Genomic DNA, 25,563 nt, shown 5'->3' on the forward strand with positions numbered 1-25,563 from the left:
CCCACATCCAATAGAGAACTAATATCCAAAATATATAAAGAACTCAAAAAGCTAACCACCAAAATACCAAACAACCCAACCAAAGTATGGGATATAGAACTAAACTGAAAATTTACAACAGACGAGTCTCGAATGACTGAGAAACACCTAAAAAAAAAATGTTCAAAGTTCTTAATGGTCAGAAAAATGCACATCAAAATGACCCTGAGATTAGAATGGCTAGGATCAAAAACTCAGGTGACAACACATGTTGTCGAAGATGTGGAGAAAGAAGAACATTCCTTCATTGCTGGCAGGATTGCAAACTGGTACAACCACTCTGGAAATCAATTTGGAGGTTCCTCAGAAAATTGAAAATAGATCTACCTAAAGACCCAGAAATACCACTCTTGGGAATATACCCAAAAGATGCCCCATCATGCCACAGGGGCACATGTTCCACTATGTTCTTAGTGGCCTTATTTGTGATAGCCAGAAACTGAAAACAACCCAGATGTCTCACAAGGGAAGAATGGATATAGAAAATGTGGTCCATTTACACAATGGAGTACTACTCAGTTATTAAGAACGAGGAAATCCTGGGTTTTGCAGGCAAATGCTTGGAACTAGAAAATATCATCCTGAGTGACATAACTCAGACCTAAAATGACATCCACAGTATGTATTCACTAATAGGTAGATATCCCCACCCCTTAAAAACAGTACATAATGCTCAAGATACAGCCCACAGAACTCAGAGAGTTCAACAAGCTCAAGGGCCCAAGTAAGGATGCCTCAGTCTCACTTGGGAGAGAGAAGAAAGCAACCACAAGAGGGAGAGAGGGAGGAACCTGGGAGGGAAAGAAGACCAGGGCTGGGGGCGGGGCTGGGGGGGAAAGGGGAACATGATCTGGTATTGAGTGGGGGAACTGGACTGAAGGAGGGAGCATAAAGAATGGAAACAGGCGATCTCTGGAGGCAGGAGGTTGGGAGGACCCTCCAGAATATACCAGAGACCTGAAAGGTAAGAGTCCCTCGTGACTCAAAGTGGGGGACCCTATGTGAACTGCCCTACAGTGGGAGAGGGAACTTGTTGAGCCCACCTCCAGCAGAAACATGGCATCGAGTGAGGGATGGGGTTGCTATCCCACAGTCAAAACTCTGACCATAATTCTTCCTGTCTAAAAGAAGTGCATGGATGGAAATAGAGAAGATCCTGGGGAATAGAAGGTCCAGCGACAGGCCCAAAGGAGCATCCAGCTCAAGGGGAGGCCCCAAGGCCTGACACCATTACTAAGGCCATTGGAGCGCTCACAAAAAGGGACCTATCATGACTGCCCTCTGAAAGTCCCAACAAGCAGCTGAAAGAGTCAGATGCAGATATTTGCACGGGAACAGAAGCTGCTGACCCCTGTGGTTGAATTAGGGGAAAGCTGGAAAGGGCTGAGGAGGAAGGCAGCCCTGTAAGAGGACCAGCAGTCTCAATTAACCTGACCTCTGAGACCTCTCAGACACTGGATCACCAACCAGGCAGCACACACCAGCTGATATGTGGTCCCAACACATATACAGCAGGGACTGATGGCTGTGGGTTCAGTCAGAGGAGATGCACCCAACCCTCCAGAGACTGGAGGCCCCGGGAGTGGGGAGGTCTGCTGGGCTGTGTGGGGTGGAGACATCCTCATGGAGACAGGGGGCTGGGGAGGAGGTATGGGATGTGGAACAGTTGGAGGGTGGACTGGGAGGGGAATAAAATCTGGAGTGTAAAAAAAGAAAATAATAATAATAATAATAATAATAATAATAATAATAATAATAATGACTGACAAAAAGACTGCTACAGACAAAATATAATCACTGTGAAAAGTGTCACTTGCTGAACATTTTGAATGTCACTTTGGGGGGGTGTCAGATCCCCTGGAACAGGAGTTACAGACGTTGTGAAACTGATCCCAGGTCCTCTGAAGGAGCGGCCAGTGCTCTTAACCACTGTGCCAGCCATCTCACTGGCCCCTCTGAATGTTCTTTTTTATTCGGCATAAATTTTAGGGAGAGCTGAGTAATAAGGTACAAACAACAGATCAGAACAGTTGGTGTGACAATAGCTTAGAGGTGGAGGCATGAGTAGCCTAGGAACAGACATAGGATGTTTAAAAAGATGACAGACTTTGTGTCATGTATATTTCCTTTGTTAAGAACAGAGTCAAATTCATCCAACTGAACATAATGTGATTTGTAAGGTGAGCCTGATTCCCATCAACAGGTTCTCAAGTCAAAAGTTTACATGAGAAACACAGGAATTATGCACAAAATCTTGTCGAGACCTGGACAACTCGGGCAAATCAAATCTTTCTGCACAGAGTTGGAGGCTGGAAAGGCAGGACCTGACTAACTTCATCTGCAGGATATTACAAGTTCCTTTGGGTTGGACTTCTCAGAAAGAGAATGTAATAGTTGAGGGGCTGGAGAGATGGCTCAGCAGTTAAGAGTACCAGCTGCTTTTTCAGAGAACCTGGGTTCAATTCCCAGTACCCACATGGCAACTGCAACTGTGTGTAATTACAGTTTGAGGAGATTTAACACCCTCACACAGACATGGATGCAGACGAAACACTAATGCTCACAAAATAAATTTCTAAAAAAGAGAACATAGTAGTTTGAACCAGAATGGCCATCATAGGCTCATATGTTTTAATACTTCCCAAATTGAACAAATACATCACCAATTGATGGGACTGTTTGGGAAAGACTGGGAGGTATGGCCTTGTTGGGGAGGTTTATCTCTGGAGAGAGGCTTGAAAGTTTCAAAAGACCACATTGTCCCAGTTAGTTCTCTGTGTATGTGTGTCTCTGTCTCTATTACTCTGTTTCTCTCTGTCTCTCTGTCTCTGTCTCTCTCCCCACCACCCCTGTCTCTCTCTGACACAACTGTTGTCCCAAGATGTGAGCTCTCAGCTACTGTCCCAGCACCAGCCTGCCTGCTGCCTGCTGCCATGCTCCCCAGAGGGTGCCAAGGACTCACCCTCTGGGACTCTAAGCCCCCAATAAACTCTTTCTTCTATAAATTGTTTTGGTCATGGTATCTCTCCAGAACAATAGAAAAGTAACTACACAAAGAGACACACTGACCTGTGAAGGTCATGTCCCCTGTGTCAGCATGTGCTGTGAACTGCTTCATCAATTAAGAAAGGACATGCTAGTGGTATGTGAACAGAACAAAGCTAAGATGTTTAACAAGCAGACCTAAATTATCCCCAATTACAAATCTTTCCCTTAAAATGTCCACTCACTTTTTACCTGCATCCTCAACTATCGTAATTTAAAACTGATCATGCCACATTAGATCTGAACATCATATGCTCATCTCTTTGTCTGCCCCTTCACTCTGTCAGCAGTTAAGACTTATCTCCTAAGTGCCATGTGGGAGAAAGGAAGGGCTAATATAAATCCTTCCTAAAACACACACACTAGAAATGAAGGCCTGTGGTCCTGTAAAGTGTCTTTCAGAGATCATCGGGGTTGGACAGAGAGCGACACCCCACTGAAAACAGACTAACACGTAGTGAAGAATAAAATTACCAGATAGGCGGTCAGTCTTCACTGTCAATTATACGGTGTTTAGAATCACCTTGGAAACAAAGCTCGATGAGGAATTATTAGGTCGGGTGATATGAAGTGGGAAAATTCACTCTTAGTGTGGACAATATTAACGCGCTGGCTGGAATCTGGGACTGAATACAGAGACTGGGCACACCAGCTTCTAGCTCTCTCTTCCTGGCTGCGGAGGCAGTGCGGCCAGCCACCTGCTGCTCCTACTGTCATAATGAATATACTCCTGGAACTGACTGTCAAAATAAACACTTCCTCCCTGCACGGCCTTTGTCTGGTATTTCATCACAACTTAGCACACAACTGGAGAACAGCACCCAAGCCAGAGAAACAACAATAAGGCCATCTGTCACGTGACCTATTTTAGCCAATGCCAAGCATCGCAACTCCTAGCTGTCATATGAGCAGCCTAAGCCGGAACACAAATGCGAAGGACAAAGGTTCTATTCTAGATGAATTCTCAAGGAAAATCCCCTGGCAATAGAAAGAGAGAGAAGAATGGAGGTTCCACTATGGCTTGAAAGTGGGGGTGACACAGAGGAAGGCAGTCCTTTGGGTCTATCTAGTCTGGTTGTGACACTTTACACCAGTGGGAACTCTTCAGCATGAACAGTCATAGGATTCTGGGATTCTAGAAGCAAACAGCCTACCATCTCCACCACCCTATGGATTACCGGGCTTTGGCAGGAACCACCTTGAGGGCCACCATCATGTGGTAGCACTCCTTTGTTAAAGAGAACCAGAGGAGGACCAGGGACAAGGATATAAAATCATAATGAAACCCAACATGTGTATCAACTAAAAATGAGAGAGGGGGGAGAGGGGAGGAGATGGAGAGGGAGAGAGAGGGAGGGAAGGAGGGAAGGAGGGAAGGAGGGAGGGAGGGAGGGAGGGAGGGAGGGAGGGAGAGAGAGAGAGAGAGAGAGAGAGAGAGAGAGAGAGAGAGAGAGAGAATGAATCACAGTTCCTGGCTCATTTCTGCCAGGCAGTTTATGGAAACTAGAATGTCTCTTCCCAAACATATGTTATAGAAACTGTGCATCTCCCACTTTCCCCTTGGAGCTGGCCATAGAGAAATTCTCTGGTAAGACCTTCTTATTCCAAGGAAGTCCTGCCCCATAGCCCACAGACAGGTAGTGCACAGCAGGACAAGAGGAGCCTGGACTGAGCTTGATCTGTTAGCATTCCTGCCTATGCAAAAAGTACCCATTAGATTTTTAGAATATCTCATTTTATAAACATTAAAAAATATGTGAGATATATATATATTTTTTAAAGACACAAAGCGGGGGGAAGAAGACGGGTGCCTGTGCGAGTATAGAGTCGCGTGCCTTGCTCCACTCCCCTCTCTGTCTGTCCCTTCACCTGGTAATATCCTTCATGACAACTCAGTAAAGGAGAGAGGGAGAGGAGGAGAGGAGAGGACAGCAGGTAAAGAGAAGAGAGCACCAGAGAAGGGAAGGAATGAGGGGAAATGGGAAGGGTAGTGATAACCCCTGTGGCCAGCAGGGGTCAGCACCCAATAGCCAGAAAACAAGATGCTTGCAAGGACTCCTCATAGAAATAAAACTGCATTTGCCCCCAGTGTAGGGGATTGTTGGGGGTGGGAGTGGTAATGGGGGGTAGATGGGGAGAGGAACACCCATATAGAAGGGGAAGGGGAGGGGTGAGGTGGCTAATGGACAGGAAACCAGGAAAGGGAATAACATTTTAAATGTAAATAAATACCCAATTTAATAAAAATAGGGGAAAAAGAAATAAAAACGCATTTTCCTTCATCTCCCATCAAATAATACTAGTGTCTGTGCCTGCTCTCAGCCACTTCTCTGTGCAAGCCTCCACCTCTGACACCTTTATCATCATGCCTTAGCTTTTCCATTCAACCTACAATCATGTCTCCTTAATTCGACAATTTAAAAAAACTGAAGCTTCTCTTCCCTGACATCCACCCAATGGATGCCTTACTGTAAGCTTTCACTCCTGTTTCTTTCCATTCTGCACCCTGTGGATTTAGTCCAAATAGTTGTGATCCCCCAGGTTGTTCTTTAACTGAGGTATTTGCTGATCTTCCTGGATTTGCTATTTATTTGTTACAGCTAGATCATAAAATTTTTGTAAATAACTACTGTGCATACATGGTTTTCCAGAAGTAATTTGCAAATTCTACTGCTCCAGAGTCAATGTGGCATAAATGATTGACCACAATAGTGTTGGTTTCAGAAAGAGCTGAAGTTCTCTCATTTCCATGTACAACTTTGTTAATTTCTACAAAAGAAGGAAGGAAGGAAGGAAGGAAGGAAGGAAGGAAGGAAGGAAGGAAGGAAGGAAGGTTCTCCTGGAGACACCTGGGAACCCTGTGGAGACACTCAGATAATGAACTTTGACCTCAGGCCCAACTCTAGAATTCTGCCATGTCTCGAGGAGTAAGGCAAACAGTGGAGTCCATTTGGAATGGGATGGAAGACGGTAGAAGGAACGCATGGTCAGGTGCTTCCTTTTAAGCTCAGACCTCCAAATGCAGCCTCTGCTTCTCCTTTGCTGTGTTCATCACAAATTGAAAATATTCTTGACCTCATATGTTCTAAACACTTTTGTAAAATACAGTTTTTAAAAAATCCCTTTTTTAAAGTTGATTTTAGGGGCTGAGAGTAAAACATAGTCTGTGAACTACTTCATGTCATTCAAGGATGAAGACAGGAGTTAGATCCTCAGAGCCCGTGTGAAGACAGGCAGGCAGGAAGAGAGATGGTGCCCTGTGTCACCACATTGTCTGGAAGTCCTCACATATCCACTAGCACTCTGGGAATGTGTGAGACATCTATATCGTTCTCTCCCTTGTCCTCTTGTCCCTGAATCTAGGACGTTTTCCACTTGCTGTGAGCCTACAGCTACTGATGGTCCTGTCTGGATTCAAATAGCAGGTTGATGAACTAGACCCTGGTATAGGATGGGCTCTGTCGCTCTCACCATACCCATAGGCTCAAGTCCTCTACAAAGTGAGCATGTGCCTCTCTCTCCTGGGTCTTCCAGCTTCTGTTTTTCCTGCAAAATGATAGCAATAGCATGTTGCTCCAAAGGCTGTGTGAGAATGAGGGATTTAGTTGACAATAAAATGTTTGAAACATTGTAAATACAACAGTTTTTGTCTTAAATATTCCTATCATTGTCCTTTCTCTGGAAAAATACACCTTACAGATAGTGAATGTTTTAATACATCTATGGCAAAGTCATGTCCTACAGAAGCTGCTGTTTATGTACGTATATGCACATATGCAGTTAAAAGTGAATGTTCATGGTTTTGTGGGGGGGGTAGGTCAAAGGACAATCTTGGGCACCATTCCTTAAGTGCTATAATGTGGGATTTGTTTGTTTGTTTTGTGACAGGGTCTCTAACCAGCCTGGAACTTACCAAATAGACTAGGCTGTCTGGTCAACAAGCCACAGATATCTCCTGTCTGTCTCAGACCAGTACTGAGATTACACTTATGTACCAACCACTAAGTTCAGTTTTTTACCTGCATGCTGAGAGTCAAATGCAGGCCTCATGCTGGTGTGGTAAGCACTTTTCTGACCAAGTCACCATCTACAGATGCTCCTTTTGGTGCCTGCTTTGTGACAAGACACTTTGGAACACACGGTCAGGCAGCAGTAGTGGATTAGAAGCAGAGGTCTTACAGGTGTGCAATTTGTCCCCAAGGTGATCAATGACTAGTCTTAAAATATTTCCCTGGTTAACTAGTACAACTTCCTTATTCCAAACACACAGAAATTGGAAGCCTGTAACCCCAGCACCAGGCACCTCACCCTGTAGGTTTGCAAGAGTAGCGACCCATTCTCTTGTTTCGCTGAATGACTCCCCCACTCCTAGGTTCCAAATCACATTCTAACATTGCAGAAGTGTCCAGTGCGGTTAACTACGTTGCTTCACACCGCTGAGGCAGCAGTTGCTCAAGATGCAGCTTTATAAGGGACCAGATAAGAGCAGTGATTGGCAGGGAATTCGGTGAGCTTCAGGGCACTCGACAGAGGAGCAAAGGAAGGCACGAGAGGTTGTCTTGGAAGATAGATCATGCTTCACCTGAAGACACTTCCATTTCTGTTCTTCTTCCACACACAGCTTGCCACAGCCCTCCCAGTGCCTCCAGAACACCTGGAAGAGAAAAATATGAAAACTGCTGAGGTAAATGAGCTGTCAATCGCAGGTGACTTTCTGATGGCTACAGAATTCAGAGGGTGGCTTTCCCTTTTAAGTCTGGAAGGCCAGAAAGAGATTCTCTGGATGGCTTTGCTGAGCTCAGCATTACCTTCTGGGACTTGGAAGACTGCGTGTGGGCAAGGCCTGTCTCTGGAAAATGTAGACATGAATACAGCTGGGTGCTTTAAAGCCTGAGGGACACTATAGTCAGGCCGGCTGTAGCTAGGGCCCTTTCAGGGAGAATATTTTAATTATAAAGTGAACTGAGTTTCTTAGCTAATGTTTTTCTCTTTCAGTAACCCTGTAACCCAGTTGTTCCATGCTCTACGGGTCAGTGCTAGACTGATAGAATGCTTGCTGGTATCCCAACACTAAAAAAGGGGAGGTCCAATTATGACCTGCCAACTGCTTTCTGTATGGAAATTTTCTGCAGTCAAAAATACTACTATATATAGAAATAGAATGGAAATGGGGATTATAATTAATTAAAATTAATGCATTGTATAATCAGATTTTCCCAGAACTGTTTATTAAATTTTGGAAGCATCATAAAGGCAGAGCTGATCGCAACTCTCTTGTTTTATTGTATTAAAAAAGGCCAGGCTTTTTATGCAGGAGAATGGGATCACCAACTCTTTGTTCATAATTTTCTTAGTACTGAAATTTCCAGAAGCATCATTCTTGCTCTTTTTTCTCATGGTCATTTTTGTGACAGGCACAGAAGCCCCTAAATTCACACTGAGGGTAGGCTGGGTTTACTCTGCAGACATCACTCTTCCAAGCATCACAGTATCTATGAGGCAAAGCTCGGTTTCTCCATGTTGGAGACAAAGGGCTGTGCTGGGATTTGCCCTAAGCTGTAGCATCCAAAAGTGCAAGCTTTGCTCCCTGTCACCTCCAAAGAACTGGGAAGTCACATCCGGTGCACAGTATGCACACATAGGCTACATATGGCAAGGTAAAGAGAACTTACCCTTGATTAGCAAGTCAACACTTGTGAATGGCAGTGGCTTCCAAGATCTTATCTTGGTGAGTGAGATGCTGCTGTTGCCCCAAGCATTTTTAAGTGACCAGCTCTCATTTGAGACCCATTGCAATAAGCCAGGACCTGAGCTGTCACTTTCCCTTGCTTCTTGGTCCCTCCATTTCCCTGTGAGGGTGATTAAACCCTCTCTCCATTTAGTGAATGAGGATTTTTAAGCAAAGAAGTCCTCATTTTTACACCTTAGCAGATGCAAAAACAATAATAACCCAAAGTCAATGCTAATTAAAAAATAATAATAAGTCATAGATGGTGCTGACTGTATAGTAGTGGATTCTATAGTATATAGAATCCACATGACTTGGATTCATTCTTCCCCTTTTGTAAGACTTCTGCTTTTTATGCAAAAGTCATTAGATCTCACTGAATGCAGAGAACATTCTATAAGCATTGCTCTTTCAAAGTCAATCTGCAAGTTATTTAATTAAATGCATTTATTTTCATGAGTGTGGGAGGGTATTGCATGCCACAGTGCACATGTGGTGGTCAGAAAACAACTTGTACGAGTCATCTCTCACCTCTACCATGTGGGTGGTGAGGATCAATCTTGGCTTGTCAGGTTTGACCCACTGAGCCATCACACTGTCCCAAACCACAATTTCTGTTATTGTCCCTTGTCTGTCAGGTCGTGGTTTATACTCTATGGCATCTTAGAAAGAATGCACAGCAAGTACTCTGATGTGTTTGTTTTTATCAGAATTACCTACGAAAATTCTACCACTTACCAAGCAATCAGTTCCGGTCTGCAAGGAATGCCACTATGATTGCCGAGAAGCTTAAGGAGATGCAGCGCTTCTTCGGCTTGCCCGAGACAGGGAAGCCAGATGCAGCTACAATAGAGATAATGGAAAAGCCTCGCTGTGGAGTGCCCGACTCTGGTGATTTCTTGCTAACTCCGGGAAGCCCCAAGTGGACACACACTAACCTGACCTACAGGTGACATTCCTAGAGTCTGAGGATTCATCCACCCAGCTAGTGACTGACAGTCTGTGAGACCTCAGACATTGTTGCAGAACTTGAAAGTCCCTAGAGGCAATGGACAAATAAACACCCTGCCCTCACTGAATGTGACTAAGTAGAATGTGAGCTGGAAGTTAGCTCAAGACTGAGAAAGCAGAGAGCCCCAGGTTCTTTCAACCCTAAAACTTACCACATTGTTTCTGTTCAGCAATCTAAAAAGACTATGGCACCATGAGACTGTCTCTTCTGGTCAGTCACCTTTAAGTCCAAGAGGCTTAACCATTGCTGAAGAGAATCTAGCTCTCTTCTGTATATCTTGGTAACAGCAGTAATATCATTCAGTTTCTCTGTTGTCTAATGTCTAACCCACTAACTACCTGCCTCCAGTGTATTTAATTTCCTCAGCCACTTATGAGGGAGATCGTACTGCGTCATCATCTTATGAACAGAGACACTGAGGCTTAAAGACAAGTAGTTATTTGTACAGACTCCAGTCTGTCTTCAGCCCTGAGATGTTCGCTCCTCTGATGCTCTGTCCTAGTGGTAGTGCATTGCATAAGTGACTTACTCCAAAATGGAGAGACTGAGTAGTTCAAAAAGGTTGATAATAAGCAAACTGTTCTTGCTCCTTCTCACCTCCAAAGGATTATAAACCATACCCCACAGATGTCAAAGGCTGAAGTGAAAACAGAAATCGAGAAAGCTTTTAAAATCTGGAGTGTGCCATCAACCCTGACCTTCACTGAGACCTTAGAGGGAGAAGCAGACATCAACATTGCTTTCGTCTCAAGAGGTGGGCTCAAAGCAATTTGGCTTTCTCTAGCTAACCTGAGGTCTTAGACAAAGACCTAACCACAAACCATCTCGTTTCAGACCATGGTGACAATTCTCCATTTGATGGACCCAATGGAATCCTTGCCCATGCCTTTCAACCAGGCCGGGGTATTGGAGGAGATGCACATTTTGATTCAGAAGAAACGTGGACTCAAGACTCCAACAGTAAGTGGGTCACTGTTAGAGTCACATGAAGTTTCTAAATTCGTCTTCTCCGTCTTAGAGTCAGCATGTGTATTTATGAATTCACATCCACTCACATGACTGTGGAATTTAAACTCACAAATCAATCATTTATACTTTTTGCGACTTAAAGATAAATCACCTTAAGAGTTTGTTGCTGTTGTTGTTGCTGCTGTTGTCGCTGCTGTTGCTGTTATTGTTGTTGTTTGTTGTTGTTGTTGTTGTTGTTGTTTTAATCAGAAGCTAATGTTGGCCTTATTTCCCACCACAGTGCCTAAATCCATGTGCACTACTGTCATGGAAGAAATGAAACAAAATAGCTGGTGAACTAAAGAAACCCACTTCCTTAGCTGTTTAAGGGGCTGGAAAGACAGAAGCTAAAGTTCTTAATGCATCTTCACATGGCAGAAGGATGACGGAAACCAAAATAAATGACACTGAAACCCCTTGACCTTCTCACCTCAGTGTCTACCCAGACCATTCACCTCCCAGTATTTTTTCACTCAAGATTAACTTTCTAACACATGATTTCTAAGAGAAGCATTTAAATTTTAGCAGATAAGGAGGTGAACATTGAAGACCACAGCCAAACCCTGCCTGGGTCCTGGTTGTTCAGACAAGGCTGGGTTGAGGAGGACCACACTCATTTAGTAACATATGTTCTTTGACAGCTTGCACTCCCAATGGCTATCCTTTAGTTCCTCCACCCCTGAGTTTAATGTTTGACATGGTCTGATCTTCATATCTTTCACAAAAGTTGAAGTACTAGGGTTCATTAGAAAAGGTAGACTGTTCAAAGAGCAGCCTCGTTCTTGCTTCTAGCAGCCTAACTTCCCTGGCCTCCTTCTCAGCAGTGTGTGTCTGTGCAACAAGACATCCTTGCAGGAGTCTCCTGACAAGAAGGACTGGGCTGCCTGAGGAGAAGAGAGGAGGCAAGGGCAGTGTATTTAGATCCATGCTCAGTCAGCCTTTTGTCTGAGCCGCTGCACTGAGAGTCAGGCTCTTCTCTGACTCTTCCATTGAGACTCTGCCAATGAGCCAAAGGGCCAGTCAGGATGTGAGCACAAGAGAAACAGAATTCTTCCGTCCTGAGATCCACAGCTCTGCCACCATTTCACTAACCCATCACATTCTTAAAATAGAGTTGGAATAAAGACAGATTTTATTAGTCTCTGAGATTTGAGAAGCTTGTATCTCCTACCTTGATGCCTCCTAATTGCTGTCCTTTAGGTGCCTGAAGAGAAAAGGAAAAAGATGAATATATGAATGTTTTCTTCCTGGTCAGTTTTGGCCTCAAGGTCACATCCTTTGAGATCATATTTTTACCACCTGTGAAGCCAGATAGAGCATCCATCATCTATTCTTTCCTTTCAGATTACAACCTGTTTCTCGTGGCTGCTCATGAATTTGGACATTCCTTGGGACTCTCTCACTCCACTGATCCTGGTGCCTTGATGTACCCAAACTATGCTTACAGAGAACCCAGCACCTATTCACTACCTCAAGATGATATCAATGGAATTCAGACAATCTATGGTAAGGGAGGTCATGTGGACAACATGGTAGAGCATAATAGGACTTGAGAATTGGCCACAAGCATCTCTCCTTTGGAGTCTCTGTGTTTTATCCTCAAAGGAAGCTCAAATTAATTTCTTAAAGTTGCCAGTAATGCCTACAGTGTTGGCAAGAGAGAGCCTGAGCTGCTAATGTGATTTTGCTACATCTTGGTTTTTAGTTATTAGATATCTATTTCTGCCCTAAAGTAAACATTAGAGGACAGGCCTGTGGACTCATATCTGTAATATTAGCATTCAGGAGTCTGAGGCAGGAGAACCAGAAATCTGAGTGAAGCTTAAACTACATGGTGAGATTTGGTCTCAAGAAAAGAAAGAGGAAAAGGAAAAAGAGATGGAGAGAAGGATAGGAGAGAGAAAGGAGGGAAGGAAGGAAGGAAGGAAGGAAGGAAGGAAGGAAGGAGAGAGAAAGAGGAAGAAAAAGGAGAGAGAGAGAGAGAGAGAAAGAAAGAAAGAAAGAAAGAAAGAAAGAAAGAAAGAAAGAAAGAAAGAAAGGAAGAAAGGAAGGAAGGAAGGAAAAGAAAGAGGAAGGGGAAGAAGGGATGGAGGAAAGGAAGGAGAGAGGAAGGGAGGAAGGAGAGAAGACAAGAGGCAAGAGGTAAGACTTAGGAAAATGGATATAGGTACTTCCCCACCATTGTCTCTAAATGATGGGGACATTTTCCTCCTCCATTTTTAAGCTTTCCAATTTTGTGTATTCTGAAAAGACATGATTATCCATTTTCATAGAGCAACTCTCCTTCCAGAATTGTTTGTGAAAGAATTCTTCACATAGATCCCTAAGCAGGCATGTGTAAGGCCTGTCAAGAATGTCCACTGAAGTATAAGAATAAGGAACCTCACTCAAATCCCCAACTCCCCAACACATGCCAGCAACCATTTCCTTTGTTGTCCAATGTTCCCGTTCCATTGATGCTCCAGCATTCCTAAGTGACAAGTACAATCCTTAATTCCATGATAAGAAAATGCATAAAAATGTAAATTATTGTGTATTTATTTAATATTTTGAAACATTTTCTCACTCTGTGTCCAGACTAGTCTCAAACCTACAATCCTCCTGTCTTACTATCCAGTGCTGAGATTACAAAGCCTGTGCTGCCATGTCCAGCTAAAAATGTAAATTTTTATAGAAAAGAAACTGAGGTAGATTTATGCTATTGGGTAAAAGACTAATGTGAGCTCTATCATTGCATTTGGATGTTAGTGAGGAACAAGGAAGTGGATTCTCAATGACCAAAAGGCAGAAAGAAGAAACAAGAAATAGAAGAGTGACTTAGAAGTTAAAGGAAGCATCAGATTCAAATGATTTTTCAGCTTAAGTAAAAGCCATCACTACTCTCGTGAACAGGCCAAGCCTTTAAAAGCATCATATGCACAGAGTCTGCTGTGTCTTGTGGAATCAGCTAGTCACTTTTTCTTCATGAAAAGACCCTCTGCCTTCCTACGTATTTGAAGCACATCAAAAGCATCATAGTAATTCTACTTATTAAATAATTTCATTTCCCAGGACCTTCAGACAACCCTGTCCAACCTACTGGACCCAGCACGCCCACAGCCTGTGACCCCCACCTGAGATTTGATGCTGCCACCACACTCCGTGGGGAGATTTACTTCTTTAAAGACAAGTATAAAAATGAGCTGTCCTTCCTTTGTACATGTCTGTGTGTCGGACCTTAAAACTGGCTTCTAATGAAACACATCACATCACTGGCTTTTCTTTGACCCAATACATAGGCATCTCCTTGGAATTCTTAGTGTTCTCTGGATGTCATGAACTATCCAGAGTGTGGGGGACTAAAGCATCAAACATCCACCAGCATCTCTGTTGTGGTCAGAGTCTTTCAGCATTGGTCCTATTAATTGTTGAAAGACCTAACCTTCTTAGGTTTGTCAGGGTAAAGAGAGGGCAAGATGCCAACTGGGATCTAAACCGTCAAGGGCTCACCAAATGGACACCACTACCAGAAACTAGGGTCCTACAAGAATCCTGCATGTTACACATTTATAGACTGCAGGAATCATGCAAGGGTCATTTCTAGCCAAGAATCACAAAAACATAACAGCTCTCTGTCTCTACCTATCCCTGTCCCTGTCCCTGTCCTTCTCCATCTCCCCACTCCCCTCTGTCTGTCTCTGCATGTGTGTTCTTGTGTCCCTTTAGGTACTTCTGGAGACGGCATCCCCAGCTGAGAACAGTTGACCTCAATTTCATATCTCTGTTCTGGCCCTTCCTACCTAATGGTCTTCAGGCTGCTTATGAAGACTTTGATAGAGACCTAGTTTTCTTATTTAAAGGTAACACCCTACTATCTCCTCCTCCTCCTTCTGTTCTTCCTGAAGGGCGGGGCAGGACTTCTCTTTGTCCCACAGCACTTTCAGAAGGGACAAGTCAGGAAGAGCATGGTGCTAGTGAGGCTTGGGCCCCACCATGGTCACCAACAACTGAGTGAAATTTGCACAGTCTGAACCCTCATTTAGGTCTTAATATTGTCCTCAACAAATGAACTGCATGAGACAATCTTCAACATTTCTCTGCCCTCATCCTAGATATGATCTTCTAAAATACCTCAAGGCTGTGATTTAATTTTTGTACAGAAGTCACATCAGGCAAGACCTCTAGTTTGGGATCTAGTTTTGAATATCAAGCTGTAACATTTGACGTTTTCAGGTTCAGGGAGGAACTATTAGTACTATTATCACTGCACTCAGAACTCCACTGTGACACCTTTGTCTTTCTCAGATTAACAAAGGAAGAGCTTTGTTAAGGATTTTCTCTTAATTGTTGGCAGGCAGACAGTACTGGGCTCTAAGTGCCTATGACTTGCAGCAAGGTTACCCCAGAGATATATCCAACTATGGATTCCCAAGGAGTGTCCAAGCCATTGATGCAGCTGTTTCCTATAACGGGAAGACATACTTCTTCGTAAACAACCAATGCTGGAGGTGATATGTATGAATGAGTTTTTTTCCATTAAAATTGAAATGTGTATTTCTCTGCTCTATGTACAAAACATCAATGTAGATATCTGAAGGCTTAAATCTACACAATCTTTTGACCTCTTAGTAAGAATGTAGTCTTTATCATAGAGTGTTGTTGCCATGAGTTTTAAATTTTTGTTTTTATCACATAAGACACCAACACAAATGTGCTGAGGATTCCACATTATGAGCTCTTTCACACCCTCATAACGCTCTAGGGTGAGATATGGGAAAGAAGTAAGTTGATTCTTACTATGAGTTGAAATCTGATATCCCCCAAATGAATGTTTCCCACATCGTTTACAGAATTTGGTGCACAAGAGAAATTTATTAAAACATGAAAACAAGAGAGGAATTAATTATCTGTAGGGAGGAAGAGGACAGGTGGGTGGACTAAAAGGGAGGACAATGGAGACATGAATATAAATAAACAATGTATCTATGTGGGAAAGTGTAATAATGAAGCCCATTACTTTATATGCTAAGAAAAATATTAATAAATGCATTTTTTCATTATATACACATGCACATAAACATAATTATGCTCATTTTACCAGTTAAGTAAACTATTTAGAAAATATAGGCTCTAGTTTTGGGAAATAACTCCTTCATCAGCAATCAGAACGCTGTTTTAAAATCAATGGCATTTCTCTGTTTTCTAAACAAAATACCCTTAGGTAGAGAGGTTAAGAGCTCCAAATCTCAGCCAATTGGACACAGTGAAGATTTAATGTGAACATGTGTAAGAAAGTACTTCATGACTTATACAAATTAAAAGAAAATTATCATAGTGTATATTGTTTTTAAATCATGTGATATTTTGTTCCCCTTAGATACGACAATCAAAGAAGATCCATGGATCCAGGTTACCCCACTAGCATAGCAAGCGTGTTCCCAGGAATAAACTGTAGAATTGATGCAGTTTTCCAGCAGGATTGTAAGTTGGTGGGGGGGAGTTTACAAAATTCTTTAAAACTTTAAAATAATACACTTGCTTTTCTATATCCCATTTGGTTTATTTGGTAAGAGCTGAGATCCATAAGCTAACTTGTATATTTCTCTTTCTTACAGCCTTCTTCCTCTTCTTCAGTGGACCACAATATTTTGCATTTAATCTTGTCAGTCGCAGAGTCACTAGAGTTGCAAGAAGCAATTTATGGCTTAACTGTCCATAGAGTGGAGCAAAGTCAAATGTCCTTATATCGACCCTATGAATACAAAAGGGAAGCTCCGTCTATATATTCATCCAATGTGTCCTGTTCAGACTTCCCTCAGTTGTAACTAATGCTGCAGCCCTCCTCGAAGAACCAGCGTTTGTAATCTTTCATTCCCAGCTGTGGCTGACTCCTCCTGCACATTCCATCCCTGGTTAGTGAACGCATCACAAAGAGAACAAGCCATTCATCACTTTAATCTTTGCTATTTCATTATCTGCTCTTATGCCTTCTAAACCTCCTGTTTTATTACTTGCTTGTTTAGCTTCAAATGTTCCTACATCTCTTCAAACATGGAACCTAGCCTTGGATTTTCATTATGCATGAGGATTATAAACACACAAAGATTATCCCCTCATCTGTACAGAAAAATGTGCTGTTACTTCCTCCCTTGGAAATATATGAAAAATATTTATTGTGGATTGAATCATGCCCTTCCACATGCCAGGAGAAAAAATGTATTAACTCCAGCTATTTATCTAGAACCAGAGTCATGAAGATATAATAAATTAGGTATAAATGACAAGATAGCTTTAAACAGGATTAGGATGAACCTTAAGCCCATACATCTGTTCTTATAAAATGGGGCGAGAGATGTGGATGTCACTCAGAGATAAATCATTTGATTAACATATTTTATTCTGAGGCGATTGGGGAGAGTCAGCAGAGGCATAGGCACATGGTAGAGAGACAAAGCAAAGAGAACCAGAGTGTAGTGATGCATCTCTTAGGCTATTTGCCTATAATTTCCCAGCCAGAAGCAGGTAGGAAGGGGTTAAAAAAATCTGCAAGCAGATTCCAGAACTGAGACACTTGCTGATGTGGGTTTTCTGGCTTTTGTGAAAAAATAAAGTTGTTACTCTACTCTATTGAAGATGTGTTGTTTGTTAGAGAAGCAATAGAAAGCTGTCTCGGGAGAGCCCTTAAGACCACTGAGTGGTGTTGCTGCGAAGAAGAGTACTTAACTACCATGTGTGAGGTCCTGGGTTCAATTCCTGGTAGTGGGATTTAAAAGAAAACACACAAAACTCAACAGTAACCAAAATTAAAAAAAATGCCACCATCAAGTTCAGGATGCATTGATACCTCGCCCAGGTAATTATGTAACAGAGGGCTGCCTTGTCTGGCCTCAGAGGGAAAAGATGAGCCTAATTCTCTAAAGACTTGATGCTCAGGGTAGAGGGATAATACCTGGGTGGTAGGAACCCTCTCAGGGTGAAGGGAAGGGAGACAAGAAGGGAGCAACATTTGAGATGTAAATAAGTAAAATAATTAATAATTAAAAAGAATAAAAGAGGAAAAAGCCAGCCCCAAGGAGAGACTTCAGGCCCAAGACCAGAGGTAAGACCAACTATTCTGCTCCAAGTGATCTGCCTGGTAGACTCAGGGCACACAAAGGCAAAATTCCCCTGGGACAAGACACTTTTTTTTTTTTGGATGTAATAAGCAAAGGCGAGGTTTATTACGGAGATCTATTACGGGGATCTCCGGGTCGACACGTATCCTGCGTAGGAGACAGAGGTGTCGACCCCGAAGCTCAAAAGTCAGGGGTTTATATAGGGAAGGCTAGGGGGTTTGGCGCGGTTACACACAATTGGCTAATTTCTGGCGCGGCTATAGGTGATTGGCTCATTTAAACATGGCACAGTGAGATTATAGCACAGCAGGGGAGTACGTATTGACTGGAGCATACAGGATCTTAGGAGCTAGGGGCGTATCAGGGTTTGAAGGACATCTGGTTAAGGTGTGACTCTGAGTAAGCTGGGGGAGGTGCCTTTCTGCCAGATGGTTTGGGTCAGTCCTGATAACTCGGGCTGGTTCCTGAATTCCTTTTCTTTATCTTTATGGTCTGTTAGTCCTAGTGGCAGGGCAGGGCTGCCTGGACTTGCTTTTCACAGTGTTTAGCCCTGAGTTTGTGAATTTTGAAACTTACTCTTTTAACTTCATATTTTTAAATCTTAAATCTGTATAATTTTCCTTTCATTCCCCTCTTCTTCTACTAAGTAATTCTAATATTAGAATTTTGATATCAAGTCTCGTATTTGGTCTCACCAGTTGTCCTAACGGACTGGTACTGTTGTCTCAGAACCATCAACTGCACAGCACCCACTCGATTTTTAACAAAAGCAATTAACCTGTTTGTCACACAGGGTCCAAAAACTAAAACCAAGAAAATTATTAGTAATGGCCCAGCCATATAGCAGAGAGTAGGGTAGTCATCCAGGGAGACCGAGTGAACCAAGACTCAAACCAACCTTGTTGAGCGTCTCTACCTTTTTGTAGGAGTCAAACCTATTAAAACTAGTTTCTTTAACACACATGGACCTATAATCAGAAGCAGAAGCAAAACTAAGAAGGGTCCCATAAGGGAAGATATCAGAGTAGTCATCCAAGGAGATCTACTAAACCAGCTCTCGAACCATCCCTGATGCGCTTCTCTGTCTGTCTTTTGTCTAACCTTTCTCTAAGTTTATTCATGGAGTCTTTAATTACTCCTGAATGGTCTGCATAGAAGCAACATTCTTCTTTCAGTGTAGCACTCAGACTCCTTCTTTAAGGAATATCAAGTCTAATCTTCTTCTATTCTGAAGGACTACCTCTGAGAGGGAGGTTAGGTATTCTTGGAGGTCAGCTAAAAAGTCTTTCACTCTTTTTATATCTGAGTCAATGGCAGTTCTGAATTCTCTATAAGGCTTGCATTGCAGGGCAACGGCAGATGTCCTTGTGCTGCCCTTGCAGCACCTAGATAGCCTTAAGTAATTCTCAACTCTTTTTTTTTTTTTGTCTTACTAAGTCTTTAGCATCAGGATTCCAATCTGGACACTATCTAAACCTACACACCAAGGTCATGACTAGCTTTTAGAACTTCTAAACTTATACAGATTGTGATCCCTGAGGCACAGTCCCAAGAAATGTTAGGAGTACTAACATATGCAATGTTACATCATTTGTAATAGAAATCAAGCCTATCTCTATACCTATCTTGATGGAACCCAGGGCAAACATGCTGAGTGTCCCTCTAGGTCCCAGCTCTCAGCCCCAACAGCTAGTACACGGCCGGTGAGGGCTGAGAATTGATGGCTGTCAGGGTGGTCAGCAGCACCAGGTACAGTCCTTTCCAGTGAGGCTCGAGTATCTGGGTTGGGTGCCATCGTATGTAGCCGAGTCTCTGACCTGGAACTGATGAGATGTCTTGGGGGTCCCCGGGGCATAGGCTGCTGCCAGCTGTGACCAGACTTCCTTCTGTATCACCTCTAGGTCTGTTAACCTGGCATACAAATCATTATTACTATGACATGTTGGTTTAGTAACATCATCTAATACAGTCAGAGGAGCTGAGGCCCCGTATAAGATCTCAAAGGGGGTAAGGCTGTATCTGGAAGGGGTATTTCTTGCTCTAAAGAGAGCAAGAGGGAAGGAGTGCCACCCAGTCTGTGCCAGTCTCCATGGTCAATTTGGTCAGGGTCTCTTTTAGAGCTTTATTTATTTATTCTATCTGTCCTGAACTTTGAGGTCTGTAAATACAACGTAATTTTTAATTGACCTCTAAATATTTGGCCACACCCTGGCTTACCTTGGCAACGAAAGTAGGGCCATTGTCTGACCAGATTACCTTGGGCACTCCAGACCAGGGAAGATTTCTTCCAGTATCAGTATCTTCTTGATGACTACGGAGGCGTCTCTTGCTTGGTGAGGAAAGCTTTTATCTATTCTTGAAAAGGTATCTATAAGCACTAGGAGATACTTGTAACCATATTTTTTTAGTGAAGTTTACTTCGACTTCTCATTAAACTCTCTAGGTCTCTTTGTCCTGTTTGTTTATTAAGCATTTACTTAGTGACATATCTTATACTTTTTTTATTGTCTCTCTGGCTAGAATCTTAAAGTCTATTATATATACCTTAACTGCTTGGACAAACTTTTTATCTCTTAAATGAATCCATTTCTTTATTTGGCAAAGTGAGTCTTTTGTTTGTTCTCTGGGGAGTATAGCTTTCTCCCCAAGTGTGTCATTGTTCTTTTATCTTTTAAGCAACTTGGGCCTTTTCTAAGTGAGGCCATCCCTTAGTCCAATCCTAGTTCTCAGTGGCTGTCTCTTGTAGGCCTGTAACCAGGATAGGCTCTTGTATAGCCATTTCTCGAGCCACTTTATCTGCTTTGTTACTGCCCCATGTCACTGAATCTCTTCCCTCCTGTTTTCTTGGGCAATGAATAGTACTCACAGTTGCTGGCTTCATCAGGGCATCCAAGAGATGGCAAAGACATCTGTGGCGCTGATGTGTTGGGGGGTTGGGGTTCAGCTATCCAGATGATATGTCCACCACGGCAGCACCCACTTATCTCTGACCTTCATGAAGAGAACTATTCCCATCTGTGGACAAGGTAGCCTCCACTTTCAGCAGGGGTCAATCAGTCAGTCGCAGAGGTCTTTCTTCCACCCATGGGCTTCTGTCAGTGCTTGACACTCATGTTGTGGTGGCTCCAGGGGACCAGAAACTTCTTGTTTCTACCTGGTGCTCAGACCTCGCTGATCCCGGCCCACAGTTCCCTGCTCCCAAACCCCGTGGGAGAGAGAGCTCATCACCCAGAAGTGTGGGCAATCCAGAGACTGCAGGGCAGGAGAGACTGCTACTTCTGCCCACCTTTGCCCACATCCTTGGCCCAAGAGGAAACTGTATAGGGCCTCTGGGCAGGAGAAGATTGTAGCAGTCAAGCTGCAAGAGCCCTGCGGTCCAGACACTGCCCAGATCTGAAAGGACCCGGTCAAACAACTCCCTGCACCCAAATCCCGTGGGAGGGAGAGTTAGAACTTCAGACATGCCTAGGAAACCAGGGAGACTACTCTCTGCCCACATTTCTGACTCTAGAGGAAAACACCTAGTGCCATATAGGCTCCCTACGTACAGGGACCTAGCAGAAGTAGGGGCAGGCCCTCCTGGTTCCCGCACACAGGGACAGCTGAAAGCCAGTGGACAGGAATGACTACACGTCTGAGAGCAAAACACTCTGTTCCCATAACTGGCTGAAAGAAAATGGAAAGACAGGTCTACAGCACTCCTGACACACAGGCCTATAGGAAGGTTAAGCCACTGTCAGAAATAGCAAAACAAGTAACACCAGAGACAACCTGATTGTGAGAGACAAATGCAGGAACCCAAGCAACAGAAACCAGAACTATATGGCCCAATTCTCCCACCAAAGCAAGCACTGAATATCCAAACACACCAGAAAAGCTAGATCTAGATTTAATATCACATTTGATCATGATGATGGAGGACTTTAAGAAAGACATAAAGAACTACCTCAGAGAAATGCAGGAAAACACAAGTAAAAAACTAGAAGCCCTTAGAAAGGAAACACAAAAATCCCTGAAAGAATTACAGGAAAACACAATCAAACAGGGGAAGGAATTGAAAATGGAAATTTAAACAATTAAGAAAGCACAAAAGGAGACAACTCTGGATATAGAAAACCAAAGGAAGAGACAAGGAGTCATAGATACAAGTATCACCAACAGAATACAAGACATAGAAGAGAGAATCTCAGGAGCAGAAGATTCCACAGAAATCATCGACATAACTGTCAAAGATAACGTGAAACAGAAAAAGCTACTGGCCCAAAACATACAGGAAATCCAGGACACAATGAGAAGATCAAACCTAAGGATAATAGGTATAGAAGAAAGTGAAGACTCCCAACTCAAAGGACCAGTAACTATCTTCAACAAAATCATAGAAGAAAACTTCCCTAACCTAAAGAAAGAGATGCCCATAAACATACAAGAAGTCTACAGGACTCCAAATAGATTGGACCAGAAAAGAAACCCCTTCCGTCACATAATAGTCAAAACACCAAATTCACAAAATAAAGAAAGAATATTAAAAACAGTAAGGGAAAAAGGTCAAGTAACATATAAAGGTAGACCTATCAGAATTACACCAGACTTCTCACCAGAGACTATGAAAACCAAAAGATCCTGAACAGATATCATACAGACCCTAAGAGAACACAAATGCCAGCCCAGGTTACTGTATCCAGCAAAACTCTCAAGTAACATAGATGGAAAAACCAAGATATTCAATGACAAAACCAAATTTACACAATATCTTTCTCCGAATCCAGTCCTACAAAGGATAATAAATGGTAAAGCCCAACACAAGGAGGCAAGCTATACCCTAGAAAAAGCAAGAAACTAATTGTTTTGCAAGAAAACAAAGAGAAGATAAGCACACAAACATAATCTAACCTCCAAATACCAAGATAACATGAAGCAACAATCACTATTCCTTAATCTCTCTAAACATCAATAAAAGACACAGACTAACAAACTGGATATGTAATGAGGACCCAGCATTTTGCTGCCTACAGGAAACACACCTCACAGACAAAGACAGACACTATCTCAGAGTAAAAGGCTGAAAAATAACTTTCCAAGCAAATGGAGTAGCCATTCTAATATCGAATAAAATCGATTTTCAACAAAAAGTCATCAAAAAAGATAAGGAAGGGCACTTCATATTCATCAAAGGAAAAATCCATCAAGATGAACTCTCAATCCTAAATATCTGTGCTCTAAATACAAGGGCACCTACATACATAAAAGAAACCTTACTAAAGCTCAAAGCACACATTGCACCACACACAATAATAGTAGGAGATTTCAACACCCCACTCTCATCAATGGACAGATCATGGAAACAGAAATTAAACAGAGACATAGAAAGACTAAGAGAAGTCATGAACCAAATGGATTTAACAGATATTTATAGAACATTCTATCCTAAAACAAAAGGATATACCTTCTTCTCACCACCTCATGATACTTTCTCCAAAATTGACCATATAATAGGTCATAAAACAGGCCTCAACAGATACAGAAAGATAGAAATAATACCATGGGTCCTATCAGACCACGACAGTCTAAAATTGATCTTCAATAACAATAAGGGAAGAACGCCCACATATACATGGAAGTTGAACAATGCTCTACTCACTGATAACCTGGTCAAGGAAGAAATAAAGAAAGAAATTAAAGACTTCTTAGAATTTAATGAAAATGAAGGTACAACATACCCAAACTTATGGGATACAGTGAAAGCTGTGCTAAGAGGAAAACTCATAGCTCTGAGTGCCTGCAGAAAGAAACAGGAGAGAGCATATATCAGCATCTTGACAGCACACCTAAAAGCTCTAGAATAAAAAGAAGCAAATACATCCAGGAGGAGTAGAAGGAAGGAAATAATCAAACCCAGAGCTGAAATCAACCAAGTAGAAACAAAAAGGACCATAGAAAGAATCAACAGAACCAAAAGTTGGTTCTTTGAGAAAATCAACAAGATAGATAAACCCTTAGCCAGACTAATGAGAGAACACAGAGAGTGTCCAAATTAACAAAATCAAAAATGAAAAAGGAGACATAACTACAGAATCAGAGGAATTAAAAAAACATCAGATCCTACTACAAAAGCCTATATGCAACAAAACTTGAAAATCTGCAGGAAATGGACAATTTCCTAGACAGATACCAGGTACCGAAGTTAAATCAGGAACAGATAAACCATTTAAACAACCCCATAACTCCTAAGGAAATAGAAGCAGTCATTAAAGGTCTCCCAACCAAAGAGAGCCCAGGTCCAGATGGGTTCAGTGCAGAATTCTATCAGACCTTCATAGAAGAACTCATACCAATACTATCCAAACTATTCCACAAAATTGAAACAGATGGAGCACTACCGAACTCCGTCTATGAAGCCACAATTACTCTTATACCTAAACCATACAAAGACCCAACAAAGAAAGAGAACTTCAGACCAATTTCCCTTATGAATATCAATGCAAAAATACTCAATAAAATTCTGGCAAACCGAATCCAAGAGCACATCAAAACAATCATCCACCATGATCAAGTAGGCTTCATCCCAGGCATGCAGGTATGGTTTAATATACAGAAAACCATCAACGTGATCCATTATATAAACAAACTGAAAGAACAAAACCACATGATCATTTCATTAGATGCTGAGAAAGCATTTGACAAAATTCAACACCCCTTCATGATAAAAGTCCTGGAAAGAATAGGAATTCAAGGTCCATATCTAAACATAGTAAAAGCCATATACAGCAAACCAGTAGCTAACATTAAACTAAATTGAGAGGAACTTGAAGCAATCCCACTAAAATCAGGGACTAGACAAGGCTGCCCACTCTCTCCTTACTTATTCAATCAGAGCAATCAGACAACAAAAGGGGATACAGATTGGAAAGGAAGAAGTCAAAATATCACTATTTGCAGATGATATGATAGTATATTTAAGTGATCCCAAAAGTTCTACCAGAGAACTACTAAACCTGATAAACACCTTCAGAGAAGTGGCTGGGTATCAAATAAATCAGTAGCCTTCCTCTACACAAAAGAGAAACAAGCTGAGAAAGAAATTAGGGAAATGACACCCTTCATAATAGACCCAAACAATATAAAGTACCTCGGTGTGACTTTAACCAAGCAAGTAAAAGATCTGTACAATAAGAACTTCAAGACTCTGAAGAAAGAAATTGAAGAAGACCTCAGAAGATGGAAAGATCTCCCATGCTCATGGATTGGCAGGATTAATATAGTAAAAATGGCCATTTTACCAAAAGCGATCTACAGATTCAATGCAATCCCCATCAAAATACCAATCCAATTCTTCAGAGAGTTAGACAAAACAATTTACAAATTCATATGGAATAACAAAAAACCCAGGATAGCTAAAACTATCCTCAACAACAAAAGGACTTCCAGGGGAATCACTATCCCTGAACTCAAGCAGTATTACAGAACAATAGTGATAAAACACTGTAGATGTTGGTACAGAGACAGGCAGATAGACCAGTGGAAGAAAATTGAAGACTCAGAAATGAACCCACACACTTATAGCCACAAAGGAGCTAAAACTATCCAATGGGGAAAAAATAGCATTTTCAGCAAATGGTGCTGGTTCAACTGGAGGTCAG

The 25,563-nt window shown here is 42.2% G+C and overlaps 1 protein-coding gene across 2 annotated transcripts; it reads left to right on the forward strand.

Moving 5' to 3' along the window:
* The first annotated feature begins 7,578 nt into the window (after positions 1-7,578).
* Positions 7,579-17,438, forward strand: Mmp8 (matrix metallopeptidase 8). 2 transcript variants are annotated; one of them, XR_015626943.1, is made up of 10 exons: positions 7,579-7,768; positions 9,523-9,761; positions 10,430-10,578; positions 10,659-10,784; positions 12,177-12,338; positions 13,884-14,001; positions 14,538-14,671; positions 15,166-15,326; positions 16,189-16,292; positions 16,427-17,438. XR_015626943.1 is itself a non-coding variant. In NM_022221.2 (10 exons), exons 1-10 carry the CDS (start codon positions 7,658-7,660, stop codon positions 16,528-16,530), a joined length of 1,401 nt encoding a protein of 466 aa, NP_071557.2. In that variant the 5' UTR covers positions 7,579-7,657; the 3' UTR covers positions 16,531-17,438. The 2 variants fall into 2 exon arrangements, 1 of the variants encoding a protein (NP_071557.2); NM_022221.2 differs by having other exon boundaries at positions 15,166-15,319.
* The last annotated feature ends 8,125 nt before the right edge of the window (positions 17,439-25,563 follow it).

This window comes from Rattus norvegicus, chromosome 8 (genome assembly GCF_021556685.1).
Source record: "Rattus norvegicus strain SHRSP/BbbUtx chromosome 8, alternate assembly SHRSP_T2T, whole genome shotgun sequence".
Taxonomy (NCBI): Eukaryota; Metazoa; Chordata; class Mammalia; order Rodentia; family Muridae; genus Rattus; species Rattus norvegicus.

What these genes read in the sequence shown, in the direction of transcription:
- Mmp8 (NM_022221.2), top strand. Translation starts at nt 7,658, where the DNA reads ATGCTTCACCTGAAGACACTTCCATTTCTGTTCTTCTTCCACACACAG. An exon ending in AAAATATGAAAACTGCTGAG is followed by an intron (nt 7,769 to 9,522) that starts GTAAATGAGCTG and finishes TGTTTTTATCAG; the next exon opens with AATTACCTACGAAAATTCTA. An exon ending in GTAAACAACCAATGCTGGAG is followed by an intron (nt 15,320 to 16,188) that starts GTGATATGTATG and finishes TGTTCCCCTTAG; the next exon opens with ATACGACAATCAAAGAAGAT.